Genomic DNA, 16612 nt, shown 5'->3' with positions numbered 1-16612 from the left:
GAAATAAAAGGGAACAAGAGTTTAAGGTACACCTACTGTATGCTGAGACATCAGCCACGTCAGTGTGTAAACAAGTCAGCACTCAGCACAACTGAAAGATTAATATATTTATCAGTAGTGTGGCTGCCTTCATCTGTTCATCAAAACAAGATGGGGGCTGGCAACTCTCTTTTAAATGCGCCAAATTTTATTTACGGCAAACAGCAGCAGATACAACATTCCAACGTTTCATCTGTTTGTGTCCCTTTCCTTCCTTTGAAGGTCTCCAGAATGGCCCAGGCAGACGGCAAGGTGCTGCTTCTGGGTGCATTGGCTGGGGTTGCCGGTGTCAGCTTGGCTGCAGTCTGGTACCAGAGCCAAACGTCCAGACGAAGATCTTCCTCTCCATCAGCATACCTCCACAGTAATGATGAGCGGGCTGCTGGCATGATGATGGTGGATGGCACGTGTCTGCCCAGGGGCCAGGCCGAAGTTCTGGCCCGCCTTGAAGCCCTGATTCAGTGCGTTTCGGAGCTGAAAGATGAGATGAAGGCATTGAAGAATGCTCTACCCACATTGCAGGACCATGTGAGGGATGAGCTGAGAGGTCGTAGCTTAGCGGAGGGAGCCGTCGGACCCCTTCACAGGAGCACACCCACGCGCAGGAAGAGGGCTGCACGGGCCCTCTCTGGAGCCAGAGCTGAGGGTCAGAGTTCAGAAGAAGCAGAGAGCGAGGGCGGGTGAGTACCCTAAAAGTCCCCCATTGTATACTGTATACTGTAGTTTTTCAGCCATGGGCCTTCGTCTGGGTCTTCCATAGACTTCAGAAGACCCAGTCGAAAGCTATGGCTGAAACATTGGTCAGTTAATAATAATAATAATTATTATTATTATTCTGCTTGCCAACAGCACTTCATCTCACATCCTTGGTGTGCGTTTTCTCCTGCCTAAAACAGTATATTTCGGACCACATTTTGGCAGCCAAAGTGCAAGGCACTAGCTGAAGAGAATACTTGTTTTCTTTGTTGACTTCTTAACAAAACATTTTTGGTTTACAGGCAAGTAGATTTGTTTTTGTTATTTTATGGCCTGGCTGAAGGCCAAGCCATCTTTAACAGCCGTTGTCTGTGTGTACAGTACACAGTATGACCCATCAAAAGTAGACCAATCACAGCTCAGGCCGCATGACATCATGATACAGAACCATAACTGATCACAAACCACGAAAGAGCAGTGCAGCAGTCTGTGTACAACCAGGACATTCCAAAGTGAACGTGTGAATGTTTTTATCGTAGTTGAAAATCTATGCATGACATCTCTTAGTTACACAAACATTTTTGGGTGAAGCAGTCCTGTACTTATTGTTATAGGCCTAGGTAATGTATTTTAAAAAATATTTCCTTTTGATCAAAGGAGACATAAACCGTCACTACACTAGTTAATATCAATATTGAAAGATCATACTGGGACGTCCTCACCGTTATTAGACGTGTTTTGTTTCTCCGCATATTTGCAGGGCAAGCTTGCCAAAGTTAGTGTTGGTGAACTGCCTTTAGTATTTTGGTTGTTTCTATAACTTTCATTAGCTTAGACAGATTACCATGTGATAAAAACAACCCCATTGTAACCCCATTATTATTTATGAGCAGCTGTTTGTATCCTAATGAGCAGCTGTTTGTATCCTAATCATGGATCTCCACTGTCTACTATATACAATGTTATTGGCCTGTTGCTCCGCCTTTTTGTAGGTCGGCTATTTTTGGCCAATATTCCCCCCAGAATAGAGATGCTGGGGTTCAAGTGGTTAAACATGAGTTTTCTCATTTATGGAGAAATCAATATTTGTACAAATAAATGACAGACATCTCTAAATTGTCTAGATGTATTGTCTGAAATTTGTCTTGATAAATGAATTTTTGACACTAGCATCCATTTACTGAACAGTAAACATGATGTACTGTGTTCCTGGGTCCTGTGTTTCTCAGTCAATAGGGTGCCAAATTGAGTCACAAGGTTCTGGGTTCAATACCAGGCACCGCCAACTCAACGTATGACTAGAACCAACACAACTCTTCACATTGGTCCAGTGCTAGGCCAGACTTCCTCTGAGTAACTAAGAAAAACCATAGACTCAAAATAACTAGAGTGGTAACCTCGCCCATTCATTTCTATGGAGTTTCTCGCCCAGCACATACTGCCTTTTAGCCCCTTCTTCGGTGTTTGGGGACGATTACGTCACAGGGCTCCTCCGCGTCGTTTTGCGTCATAGAGTTATGTCTCGCATGCACAGTAGTGTCACCTCCGTGCGCAAGGTCTTGAGTCGAGCCCGTTGGTTGAAACCGTTTTCGCTCATTCATAGAGACACACGGCCGGAAGCGGAAGGCCTACAAATTCATGCCCACTTTTGAGACGGCGCCGCTACTCGAGGTCCGTTAGAACGATGAACTGCAGCTCTCAATGTAATCTCTATGAGAGGATATGAGAGTTAGCCTACTTTTAAAATATTCCTACATGAGACGATATTGATTTAAATAAAAATATGTTTCCAAATGTATGGAGTGTCTTTGTCAACATATCTTCTTGTTTTCTTAATAGTTGATGTGTTTCACATTTAATTTGCCACTTTAACGAGGTACCCATAATGTTAACACAGCAGAGGGTAAACAGCAGACAGACAAGTTGTCGCATTTCAGTGACATCACTGTCTTTACGAGCGCCGAGCCCAGTGGCGTACCCACTGTAGAAGCAGGACAGGCGGTCGCCTCCCCAACTAAGATCTCGCCTCCCCTAAAAAAAAACAAATAACCCGAAAATGTGTCATTGCGTGCTTAATGTCCTCACATCCAACAACCTTTGAACCGAGCAGATTGGACCTTCTGTTCCAGAGATAATGACCAAAACATATTGAAAACGGCCACTTTCGCCAGTTTTCTGGGTATTGAAAACCTCAAGGGATGCGTCCGTGACGTATATACCATGCGACCACTTAAACTCTAGATCTCCGATGCTAGCGGTTTTGACACACTGATGGAGTATAATATAGTATATTGTGGGTAGTATATCGAGATGACAGATATGGGACATTAAAAAGGATAAATTAAACAAATGGGACAGTTTATTATAACACAAAAAAAATTGCTACAGCCTCACTAGTTAACCAGTGAAATTACGGTATTTTACAATGACTCTCATAGAGATTGCATTGAGAGCTGCAGTTCATCGTTCTAACGGACCTCGAGTAGCGGCGCGGTCTCAAAAGTGGGCGTGAATTTTTAGGCCTTCCGCTTCCGGCCGTGTGTCTCTATGCATAGCCAGCTGCACTTCCAGAGTCTGCCTCCAGGCGACTCGAGCTTCACTTTTCCCTCTCTGTTCTGGGGCTTGACCAAAATATACAGTGGAATTGAAGACAAAATTACTTTAATGATTTTATGAACATTTTGATCCAGACACAACAGTTTTTTTCTTATTTAGTCTTCCTTCTCTTGCTATTTTTTCTATCTTAATGATTTTATGAACATTTTGATCCAGACACAACAGTTTTTTTCTTATTTAGTCTTCCTTCTCTTGCTATTTTTTCTATCTTTCTCAATTTCTTCCTTTTCCACCTGCACTTGGCTGGCCCTGACCATACTATATTGGTAATTACAGGGACAGAGCTCTCAGCTCTGTACCTGTTTTGGTATTGGCAGTATTCTTCTTCTTCTTCTTCTTCTTCTTCTTCTTCTTCTTCTTCTTCTTCTTCTTCTTCTTCTTCTTCTTCTTCTTCTTCTTCTTCTTCTTCTTCTTCTTCTTCTTCTTCTTCTTCTTCTTCTTCTTCTTCTTCTTCTTCTTCTTCTTCTTCTTCTTCTTCTTCTTCTTCTTCTTCTTCTTCTTCTTCTTCTTCTTCTTCTTCTTCTTCTTCTTCTTCTTCTTCTTCTTCTGCCGTTTTTGCCAGTTCTGGCTGAACCGTGCATACGCTTTTTACAAAACTCGGCCATATGGTAGATGGTCATGAAAAACTATCAAGAAATAATTCTCACAATCTTTCGTCAAAAGGTGGCGCTATAGCACTCAGTTGAAAATGCCAACTTTGAACAGGTACAACTCATGCCCTGTTTGACCTACAGCCATGAAACTTCGATGCACACATGCGTCTCCTCATGCCTAACAACTTTCACTGTTTGACTTTTGACCTCTGACCTTTAGATCTCCCACCATTTCGAATTATATGAAAAGCAGTAAAAAGCATCTCCTCCTGGGATTTTTGAGCAATCTGCACGAAACGTTTTACACATGAACTTTGGACCTATGCCGACAAACGTTTGCAAAAGATTTTCCATAAGTGAAAAAATGAAGCTTTAATGAGCCATTGAATATTGCAGTTTTATGACAATTATTCATCTGCCCCTAACATATACATGCAGACTTACCATTCTTTGAAACTTTGCAGAAATGTAAAGGGCCATTCCAAATATCACTGAAACCAATCTTACTCCAATTGGTCAAACGGGGGCGCTATAGCAATTTTTTTAAAATGCAAACTTTAAACAGGCAAAAGTCATGCCTCGTTTGGCCGATTGCCATTAGACCTGCTTACACATGTGCCTTGACTAATGAGGAACACATCTATCACGTTGACCAGTAAGCACCGCCCTTAGATTGTCCGCAATCTTGAGCAGTTTGAAAAACACTTAAACCCAGGATTTTTCAGCTATTTGCGTGAAACTGTATGATCGGTGTGATCTCTTTTTTCATAGGTTTGTCTGTTGGTCCAATAGCGTCCCGCTTAAGTGTATGTCTCACAACCTCAAGGTCACAGGTTCAAGCCTCACTTGGTGCAGACTTCATCTAAGTTGCATTTCACACAACATGACTATCAATGAATACATCTGCAATTGTTAAAGATAACATGAAATACTTAATTGAGTGTTTTTTACATACTTCATTGTGAAAATAGCTGATCTACAATCTCACAACTTTTCAGATAGCAATGAGAGTATGTTTTTTCAATGTATAACATATTTCATTGTGAAAATAGCCGATGTACAATCTGACAACTTTTAATGGTTTGTGAGCTTGTAGATCGGCTACTTTCACTAGTTTTGGTTCTGAGGAGATGTACAATTTCTTCATTGGTAAATGGTTTGTGAACGAGTGATCTTAGTGTTAGTCAAACAGGAGCTTGGGTCATGACAGAAGGCAAGAGTTTGTGATCCTCAACAGACAACATCAGCCTGGACAAAGCTATAGCACTATAGCTAGTGTTGCAGCCTATTAGTCCGAAGGTTGAGAGTTCGATTCCTGTTAATGGCAATAGGTTGAGATGTCCAATCAATCCATTCTGTTTCCATCTCTCTCTCTCTCATCAATCTATTCCGTTTCCATGTCTCTCTTCAATCTATTCCGTTTCCATGGCTCTCTCTCTCTCTCTCCCCAATCTATTCCGTTTCCATGTCTGTCTGTCTCTCTCCCTCTCTTTCTCTCCAATCTATTCCGTTTCTCTCTCTCTCTCCAGTTTCCCTCTCTCTCTCGCTCTCGCTCTCGCTCTCGCTCTCTCTCTCTCAATCTGGCCCTGTATTATCGCTGCTTGCAGCTATATTTTCACTTATGTTTTATAAGTTTTGAAATAGTGAATTCTAAAGTCAAAGGGGCTACATTTTTGTGTCAAACTACATACGTAGATATGTTATAGACGACTAATGTTATAGAGACAGACATCATGAATGATGTTCTTTGTTGGTCATGATAATCCAGCCCCAAGCCCCTTTCGTAAGCGGTTCTTAGTTCTAGACTACTGAGAGCCAGTTCTTTTGCTGTCTAAATGCGAATAACTGGTTAGAGATTAGGCAGAGACATGTTTTCGACACTCGAGACACAGCGAAAGGAAGAATTCACTCTCCCGAATTACAGGGAAAAATAATTTATACAGGAGTGTGGTGTGGGGGTAAACGAGAGGTAGCACAATGCTTTGAAAAGACATAAATCAAGGTTAACCTACAGTATGTGTTTGTCAATGAGATTGGAGTAGAATATCACATTCAATGCCATGATTTCAAGTGGCAGTGGTATAAAAACACAGTAGGACCAAGCGGTAATGTTAAAATTGCCTAATATGTTTTGCAGTCAAAAATGCTGTAACTTTTAATCTTATAATATGGCACAAAGACAAGTATTCATATTGGTCAAGTTGTAAAAACTGTGGGGAAAAAGATAGAAAATTGTACCCAAATGTAATCCAGTGTTCTATAATTCGATTCATTGATTATTATGATTAACCCTGTCACCCTTAGATTCATCCAACAACATCATGATCAACTTGATCATGATTTGTAAAGTTGTCAGTATGGTTGATATGTGTTTTAGATAAGTATCTTAAGTCATGTGCCCATTTGGCATTGCCAACCGCCTGACTTGCTTATTTTCTGTGGCTAAATGTGAGGTATGAATCTGCCTCAGGTGTTGGAGAGAGCAGCCGAGGAATCTAGTGCCACATGCCCAGTCATCCACCTCTATCCACAGCCAAATACCTTGATCACACGCCAACTTAAAATAACATAAACAACAGATGTCTTTCCTTAGAATGGACTGCCACTTTAAATCTCATCTTGTGAAAACAAATATCGTCAGTTAAGTGACAATCATTAACCCATTAAATGTTTTGCAGTCAGGCAGGCTTAAGCTTTTTTTGGACACGAGCAAAGGTATCTTCTCAACACTCGTGTCATAAATTGTATCAAATCTGTGAACAAGACAAATACAGTTTTGGTCCTTGTGTGTTGCCTCGGGTGATCTACATTCTACAGTATGTGACGTTCTCTAGCAGGGTTCGATGCATCACCTGGACTGACTCGACCAATTCTTGTGCTCTGCCTAGGAGACATTAAAAAGCTGAGCCCTACCTGCATTGGCAGGGAAGTCAGGGATGAGGTGTGTAATGGGCCCTAGATCAGAGCTACAGTATGTGGTTCCTCCCCACCTCCGCTCCTTGTTTATACACAGCAAAATCCTGAGTGTGACTTTAACTCTGAATGTGTAACAATGGACCCATGAGGATACATTATTCTCAGGTTTTTGCTGTGTACCCTGGCAGCAATCTGCTATTCAGCTGGGAGCGATTTTGTATAACAACAACATAACTGAACAGGCCAACTGAACATCCAGTACCTGAGTACCTGGAATAATGAATCCGATTTCTTTTTTTGTTGTTGACTGTTTCTGTTTTAAGAAGCGCATTGCACACACTGGAGGCATAGCTGGAGGTCAGTGACACTTTTAGCTTTAGCAGTTTCTGTTCATAAATACTGGACACATGTTTGAAGGGCTGCACCATTATGGCTAAAATGATAATCCTGATTATTTTTGCTTAATATTGTGATCACGATTACGAATCACAATTATTGATAATGATGATTTTTCTTTGGTGGGAAAGAGGTTTTTAATCATCTTAATGTCTTTGTTGCTCATTGTGCTTATCTGTGTCTTATGTTTGGTCAATGGCATGTAATAGCCTCTGATGTTAATGTTTATAGCAGGTGAACATTGCACAGACTTTGCCTGTGTTCCCTATCCTTGGGATTAAGTGTAATGCAACGGAGACATACAAAAAAAAACCTGTGTACAGACTATGTTTGAACAGGGGTCATATCAGCTCAAACCTCTCCCCTCTGTAAACATCACTCTCCCCATTTGTTTGAGAGGCAGACAGAAGCGTGAAGGGACTGCCCTCTAGCAGCCAAGAATCCCAGCTCTTGATTGGCATGCATCGGCCCTCATCAAACGCTCTTAATTACAGTCCGGGTTATTATGCTTTAAGAGAAATCAAATCACGCACACACCTTGCGGTAATTGAAGAGCCTTTTCCCCGCGCTCTGTTATTTGTACGAGCGGAGGGTGTGGGTTTTTGTGGGAAAAGGTGCAGTGAAGAAATTCCACCCCCTTAGGGAATGCCTGGCGTTCAACCAGAGAAACCAATTACACCCCCTAATCCTCACATCCATTTAAAGGGCTCTCCATGTCTGTTTGGACTGTCTTGGAACTTGTTGGAAATCATAGCATAATATCTCCATGCTAAATTCTCTTATGTAACTAAGAACCCTGATGGTAAGGGTGGGGCAATCCTTGTTGCTAACTACTGTACTGTTATATAGCTTTTTGATTCAAATCAACTGCCTTAAAAATATGGCACGGATTTGTGGGTTTAGGAAGAATTTTGCTTTGCTCGAAATACAGGTCTGTATGATTCTAAAACTCTAAAGACTCTAAAACTGTTGATGCCAAATACTGACTGACAATTATTATCATCATCAAAGATTGCATTTCAGAATGTGTGGATTATAAACTTCACTCCAGTAAATCACAACATAAACAGTTATGTATCTATGAGGCAACTACAGGGGCATGTACAGATTGGCCTCTTACAGTAAGGACGGAGCTCTGCTTATTTTACTGGATGTGAATGTTTTTTCAAGCTTCATACTTTTCCAACCTGTGTTTGGAAACTGGCTTTCTAGTTCTACTAGAGCAAATTGCAGTTTATTCATGTAATAATCTTAGTCATCATATTTTTAAAACCAGCTTTGTTTGGCATGTTTGTAAAGATATCCCAACTGTGACCATTCCTGGTGTACTTGCTGATTAGATGGGTCTTGCTCAAACATGAGTCTGTGCAGTGTGCACTCATAAGAGTACTTAAGTGCTGTTGCAGCACTCTTAATGTGTACAATGGTGTCGCTCCCAAAAATGGCAGATCTACTGTACAAGCTCACAACAAAATAGATATTTTCAGTGAGCGAAACCTCGTATGACAAAGCATAAATCAGGTTTAAATGTTAAAATGAGTAAGTAAGTATGTCACAATCTCACACAGGGCAGTGTATATCAAAATGATAAAGATTTAGATGCAGCCACTGAAAAGTAGAGAGTTCCAATCGCTTGCCCCATTCACTCTTCATTTGTCACAACAGCTTCCTCAGTGCTACCTCTACAAGTAAAGAGGCCATCAATCACCTTGACTTTGCGCCAAGCTGTCAGAGACTTCATTTAAATGTCTCTTGTAGGAACTTGTAATTCCTCCAACAGTTCCCACTGCCGTTTATTCACGTCACGCCGCTGTAGCTCAAGGACATTATAACATACCCCCCCTCTCTCTAAATAATACCATTTATGCTGCTGGCTAGTGGCTAGTTGTTGATTTAAGCAGATCAGTTTTGTTTAACAAGAGGCATGTCTGATCATCACACACAGAAATGTTTATAAAGAGGAAAAGGAACTCATTGTCTGTTTTGGGATTAAACGCTTCTTGCCTAATTGTTCAATGATGTCATGGTGGTGTTGAGTGTCCAAGATGGCTCCAACAGACTCGATCAAATTTCTCCACTATAGGCATTTACATGTTGTTTTGGAAACTATAGAACAAATATTGTTTGTCAATCACCCGCAGTTGCTTTCCTAGGCTCCTCCAGGTGCACCATTTATAGAAAAGTCTTCTCATGCTCAAAAAACCCTCAAACTAGTGTTTTTTTATTGATTTTCTGCATCTGATCTGAAGGACGCCTGCAAACGGTGTACACAGAGTATCTCTGTACTGTTCCAAATGTATGCAACTGGGCTTAACATGTTACTATCTAAAAAAGGAGGAAAATGTTATGCCTCTGTGGTAATTCTCAGCACGAGACGTGAACACGCTGGCGGCCTTTGTCGGTTGGCTCTGTTCCTCCTATCAATTCCAGTGTTTTGCTGAAAAACTAGTACTGTAGGCCTCACATCCCCACCCCCCGTGCACGCACACACACGCACATGCTTAGGGGATAAAGCTTCGTAAGAAACTCACACCATGTCAGTGACATTGATATTTCTCACCTATGTTTCTTTTTCTTTCAGTTATAAGTACAGGCGTCCCTCTCTCCACCCTGTTTATGTATATTGTTGGATGTTCTTGCCTTTAGGCAAGTTTCATTACGAGCCTAAGCCTCCTTTGTGTACAATAAGTTTCTTGTGTAGAGGTGATATCTGAGGGTTAAAAGCTCATTATGCAATGCAGTACCTGTCCTTTTGAGGGACAAATCACAGTATCTCCTGATAAACCTGATTCTCCAGTGTAGACGAGAGCTGTCAATGACACCTGTCGGTAACAACTTGAGAGTAATCTAGTATGAAAGAAACACGCAGTGTGATTTATCACAGTTGTAGCGCTGATAATGTCACAACCTGTCTTTCACAGATGAATGCCACCTAATTGTTCGTCGTGTTCATTTGTTGTTGTGCATGCCATTACTTATCACAACAAACAGGGGGCATAGTCAGCGCCAGCTGGTTTCATGATGTCAAGGTGAAGTGAAACCTGATGATGTCACCACATGGCCAGGTCGGCAGCTGATCTGTGGGAAGAATGGGAAAATTGGAAGGTATCTCTTACAGATTTGATGCTGGTCCAGCCAGTCATTGTTATTTTGCAGAGTTTCAGTGACCTTTCCACAAGTGGTACACAGGCTGAATGAGCCGGGGCTGAATGCTCCGAGGCCCAACGATGTTGGGATGGTAACTGTTCATCAGGTTTGTTTTGAAGGATGTAACCATGACGCCCGGCACTGCTAAACTCCCTAGAAAGAGTGCCTCATTCCCCCCCAGGGTCCTTGCATATTGAATGGCCAACCTCCCTTGGTGAGTGCACAGCATGCTGAAATGGATGGAGAGAACCTTTTGGAGTCTTGGAGATTGTTTTAGCTCATGTTGTTTACCAGTGTTTTTAATAGTTGATGATATTACACACAGGACATCAAACGCCAACTTCTGTATGTTGGTCAAGGTTTGCACGATACAAAGATACAACCTCAATGTTCCAGTGGTTTGTGTTCTACACAAATAGCAGCTTTTGCAACTTTAGTCCACCAGTTTCATTGATTCTTTTAGTATTTTCAATATTTGGTATGCATTTTCATAGGTTTCGTTTTAGTTGTTACCCGGCTTTAACATTCATCTGATAGAATGGTAATGTTAGAGGAGATGTGTGTCAGTGCAGAGCGAGGTACAAGAGCCTTAAACATGTAATGGGGCAGTGCATTGCTCTGAAACTCTGAACCTTTAGGTTAAAGTTAGACATTGATTTGAATGTATCGCCTCCCCCTGCCAAGGTCTTTGGGGGACTGGGTCTTCTGCTCGGCTGCACTGTGCCTGTGGAACAGCCTTCCAGGCGACTTAAGGACATCGCAGACCCTGAAGTCTTTCAAGACAGGCCTAAAACAATTCTGATTGGCCTGTTATAGCGCCACCAGGAGGCTGAATTTTGCGAGACATTTTTTTATATTACTCCTACAGATTTTGTCCAAACATCACGCAAATCGGCACACAGTATCTCTATAGTCATGTGATCCAGACGGATCTGTCCAATGTTTTATATTCCATCCTGATTGGCTTCCAAAGTTTGCAGGATTGGTCCATTTTGAATAAAATGGCTCTAAATGTGCACGCACATTCCCACTAGGCACGCATGAAATTTTGCACGCACATTCCCACTAGGCCGAGGAAGAAATGCCACCCTTTTCACATTGGCCTGTTATAGCGCCACCAGCAGGCCGATTTTTGCAAAACCCATTTTTGGAACAAAATGCCTCAAATCATGAACGCAGCATCCGATTGCCATGAAAGGCCTAGGAAGAAATACCACCCTTTTCACATTGGCCTATTACAGCGCCACCAGGAGGTCATAATAACCTACCTGACCTGGCGGAGACCTGTGCTCCGAGGAGCACTTTTTCTAGTTAACCCTGTTTTTAACCTTTTTGTGATTATTTTTTTTTATGCTTTTGGCTATGCAGCATTCTGAGTGCTTCCAGTTCAACCTGTGCTTACACTGCAATCATTCCTTTCAAGAAAATAAAGGTTTCCCATTTAACACCATTGTGTGGTACAGTACATAGGAGAGTGAGACGTACTGTACTTGACATTGAAATAGCAATGCTCATTTTGTGATTGTTTTTTTTTCTTTTCTTTACTTTACATTCGGGTACAGTCATAATCACTTTTAAGGATAATGATGACACACACACATTCACGGATGTACCTTTGTACCCTCTCGGTTAAGTGATTCATGAGCTGTAGGAACGCTGTGACAGGAATGCGCTGATCAGTCAGTTACTCTGCACTCCCTCTCTCACCACCTCCATTGAGTAAACAACTGTGGAGAGTTAAAGAGAGAAGAGTACTGAATGAATGAAAGGACGTGAATGAATGAATTAGTGATTGAATGGATGAATGATGAAACTCCCTGAAAGAGGGAGAATAAAGCATCAAACTACATGGCCATTATACAGACAAACGCATGCCCATTTAGATTTATTTAAGCTTACCTAGATTAAACAAACTTTCCAATAAATGGTTGGAGTGTCTGCCTATACGGTTTTGATTTTACCCTGCAGTCAGACAGAGAAGACATTATGGACCAGAAAGCGTAAACTGGGACTATAGTGTACTATCAACATATGTAGATATTCTGGTGGCAAATGATGGCCTAAGCCTACCTGCTGTTACGGGTTAGATCTGTCATCCTTTTCGCACCAAATCGTTGGATGTGCGTGAGGTAGAGGTCGATGGCTCAAGAACATGCTTTGTTTCCCAGAGTTTGCCTGTGTGTGTGTGCAGAGGGATTAGGAGTCTTCCTTTCAAGCAAATAGGCTTTAAAACAACAAGCGCTGGGAGTCTGTGAGCTAACAGGCCAGGCCTGTCGGCCACAGAAATGGTAGGTGAGATTGACGGCTGTAATCCCCACAGAAAGCATTTCTCTTACTGGGTGTGCCTACATGTAGCTGACTTCAGTCGGTTTAAACACGGAGGAAAAGAATAGGCCTCTAGCAATGACATTTGCACTTTCAGGTCATGCATCTTAGTTGAAATCTTTACCTTTTTAATAAAAAGTAGAAATTCCCTCAGACAGTTACCCTGATCTTTGTCATTATTGTCTCAATATAGAATATGCATGTTTTAGTGGTATGAGAAGAGGCTGTGATTGATCGGAGCCAGAAGCATTCCTTCCTTACGGCACGCCACACTGTTGCGGTGTTCTCTTGATTTGTTGCCCATGTCAGCCACGTTTTACTTGACGGCGTTTTTTCCTTTCACTGAAGAAAACACCTCTGTAGCTCAGAGGCCCAGACTCCTTTAATCACATCAGTGTGGGATTGAAGGGAGGAGTCTGGAGGAAGCCTCTGGCACGGCAGCACCTGTTAGTCCCATAATGTTTCTGCCACAGCAGCCCGCTCTGACACATCCCGCCAGGACCACTCGCACCCCGAAACATTCCCTTAACCACTGATGACGCATGTGTTGCTACTGCCAACGCTTAATAGAGGCCTTTCATATTTTCATTTTCCTCCGCGTCTTTCATTTCTACCCGACTATGGCATTAATGCATAATTCTTTTTACTGCTTGTGCTTAAGTGGTAGCTTAGGGTGTTAGAATTTACTTAGGGTAGTTGAAAGGAGGCCGTAACACATATGAATACGAACATCGCGTGCCTCGTCCCGGCCAACAAGTCTCCCCTTGTGCATTAGAAAAGCCTTCAGGTATCTACCTTAAGATGTCGAGACTTTCCAACAAACAATTAAGTGACCCCCCTTGTGTAAGCAAACTTTTGGCGGTTTGCATGTAGACATACTGTACAAGTGTACAGACTAGTGCTGATCCATTATTGTCAATGTCTGGCGGGATATGCGTGTGGGGGGGGCTTTGCGAGTAAAAGCTACTCGTTAAGACTTGATTATGATGGCTCTTAGTCATCACAACATAGATGCCTCAGGAGAGTCTATTTCATTCCACTCACAAAGGGAAGGAGATGTGTTTTATATTGCGACCCAAGCTGTGTTTTTATGATCATAGGGTGAACTGGTTTTAGCCCATTTATTGGGCCAAACATTGCCGATAATTTATTGGTGCACACCCTAAGCCAAGTGTCATCTTGTGGTTATTGCAGAATCAAGACAGTCACATTTAGTATTTGTAACCAGTATTCACTCTTCAGTGCATGTCAGTGAAGTTGAATCATGTCTGATTAAAGTGATTGAATGCGTGGTTTTTCTTTCCTTGTTTGTGCTAAAGAAAGTGGTTTGTGTTTTTCAGGTACATAACTGCCCTGACAGACTCTGAGGGAGAGGAGTCAAATGATGAAGGTCAGAGTGGGCAGGAAGAGCCTGCGGACGATCTGTCCATACTTCTCAATAGGATTGACGCTTTGCATGAAGGCACTGCGTCCGACAAAAGAGAGAGCCTCAGCACGTTGCTGGAGAAGCGAGAGGAGGTGTGTTGAATGTTGACACATTATTATCAGCAATCCAATTTCAAAATGGCAGGTCTCAGTTGTCATTATGATCTTTTTCTTTCTTTCTTTTAAATTAATCTTTCTTCCTAGTTTGGACAGAGTTCGACGTTTCTATGGCGACTAATCCGTGCCTACTGTGATGTTCATGACATTAGCCCCAGCCTGGAGGAAAAGAAGACCCACGCAGAGACTGGTAATCTCTCGTTTGTATTCCTTGTTCTCCAAGCTTCCCACTCAGGGTACAAGTTGATGCGAGGTCATAAACACAGCTGTGATGCTGGCTATTCCCCAACTGATCATTGCGTGGAAGCTCTCGTAGTAGCCATCAGTTTCTAGCTGGAAAACCCAAGTGAGCATTGGTCTCTTCTCGAAAGAAATTCAGTGATCTGGTCTGTGTTTTGGGTCCAACGACAAGGTGATCGTTAGGCTGTGGCTGAACTTATACATTCACTATGTTGTGATGTTCTCCTGCGATGGACCACAGCTCATAAAAAGCTTCAATCCAGGAACGCATCTCTGTCATTTTAGATTTATTTGGCTTTTCAAAAATAGCAGATATACAAGCTCATAGCACGGCACCGAGTGCCGCGCTATGAGCTTGTAGATCTGCTATTTTTTAAAAAATCGTGAAAATGTGTTCAAATGTTTCAATGTATATTTGCTATTTTTGAATGGCCAAATAAATCTTAAAATTACGCAGATGCATTCCCGGTCTTAATGGATTAATGATTACAGTATACAGTGCTGTCTATTGCCTGTTGCTGACGGCCCAACAGCAACTCCTATAGAGCTGCATGGTTGAGGTACAAATGTGCACTGCCAACCATGACTGTAGATTTTTTATGATTTTACAATTACCTCCCACGGTGCTTTTAAAAGCCGGTTTTAATAACTTTCCACGCTCTTCACGTCTTGAGTTACACTATAACAATATGTAGACCACAATGTCCTTTCCCTCAAACAGAGGCAGCTGTGTGAGCGTACTGAAGTTCAGACTGGATTGACCTGTTTTTCTATAATCCTTCCTCATTAATGTGCCTTTAATCAAGGCTGGTCAGGTGCTTTCCTCAAAGACACCATTGTGAAAGGTGTTGATAATGTTGGAGATGGGCCTATTCAAAGCAACAGGGCACCGTATACAGCACTTAATGACGTTGGTATTAATAGAGCAAGTGAAATGAGACTGTCGCCACTGACTGATGAAGGATTTACAACCCATCTCTTCCTGGCTTGCATTACATATCACTTTTGTTTTTATTGCTATAATGCATTGCCTAGTGGCGTTTCTGGTTTGTGTAGCTATTGTTATGTTCATCCAATCAACCCCTCCCTCCTAACTCTGCTAATCCAGCTAATCCATGCTCTCTTGTTTTGCTCACGTGATTAAGAATGTCCTAGATGGTTAGTGTGTGTTTCAGCACAGCATCATTGTCCCCTTTCTTTTACACTCAGGGAAACAAGTAGGAGAAGAAGCCGTGAATCTGAATCCTTTGTGTGCTGAAAGTCATCAGTGGTAGGTATACTTTTCCCCCTCTTTCATTCTTTAAAAAAAAAAAAAGTATGTTTTGGGCTTTTCTGCCTTTTATTGATAGTACACAGTAGAGGGAGACGGGGAGTGAAACGCAGCAAAGGTTGTCGGGCTCGGGAATCGAACTTGCGACTTGCTGGCAGGCTGCATTAGAGCCTATGTGGTATGCGTCTTAACGACTAGGCCAGCGGCGCCCCCCTCTTTCATTCTTTTTTTCAATGTTTCATCAATTATAGAAGTCTGGTACAACACACACACACACATACTGTATATACATTGTCAAATATATAGAAAAACGATTTCTCCGGATTTTAGAGACTTACAGTATGAATCCTGTTGCTCAGACAATGCCGCAGGAGATAGAGCCCGGAAACCAAAAGTTTCCCAGATCCTGGCTGCTCCCAGCATAGTGCTCAAGTGTCCTTGAGCAACACCTAACTGCTTCCCAGGTATGAGCTAATGTACTTGGCCAATGCCCAACTTTATTATCCAACCACAGCTGGAAAATTGTCTTTGGCCTCGTCCCCAGCACAATGAGAAAGCATAATAGAAAGCATAATAGTGAATGATCCGTGTCAATTTAATCCTGCTTTAGTCAAAGTGTCCACCAACGGTATACTGTAACTGTATGCTGTCAAAGTGTCCCTTGAGAAAAATATTGAACCACTACTTGCTCGTTCATTTAACTATGTGTTACCCTGGGTAGGGACGCCAGCTAAATACCCCAAATGCAAAATGTAATGTAACTGATCCCAACCATGGCGTGCACACAAGGTCGGTCAAGTGCACTAGGTAAACCGACTCTAGTGTTGCCACC

The 16612-nt window shown here is 42.1% G+C and overlaps 1 protein-coding gene across 2 annotated transcripts in view; it reads left to right on the top strand.

Moving 5' to 3' along the window:
• Window positions 1-16612, top strand: part of rmdn2 (regulator of microtubule dynamics 2) — a 38083-nt gene that overhangs the window by 1418 nt on the left and 20053 nt on the right. For both annotated transcript variants that reach the window (XR_014602162.1, XM_084077347.1), the window contains exons 2-5: window positions 262-719; window positions 14069-14246; window positions 14358-14460; window positions 15720-15780. Coding sequence is in view for 1 of the 2 variants with exons in the window: in XM_084077347.1 (XP_083933473.1) it covers window positions 271-719; window positions 14069-14246; window positions 14358-14460; window positions 15720-15780 (791 nt within the window). In the remaining variant the exon portion in view is untranslated. The remainder of the gene's footprint in view (window positions 1-261; window positions 720-14068; window positions 14247-14357; window positions 14461-15719; window positions 15781-16612) is intronic.

The sequence above is a fragment of the Gymnoscopelus microlampas genome (genome assembly GCF_963454915.1).
Source record: "Gymnoscopelus microlampas genome assembly, chromosome: 13".
NCBI lineage: Eukaryota > Metazoa > Chordata > Actinopteri > Myctophiformes > Myctophidae > Gymnoscopelus > Gymnoscopelus microlampas.
The sequence above is the reverse complement of the archived record's forward strand: the minus strand, read 5'-3'. Positions and strand labels throughout refer to the sequence as shown.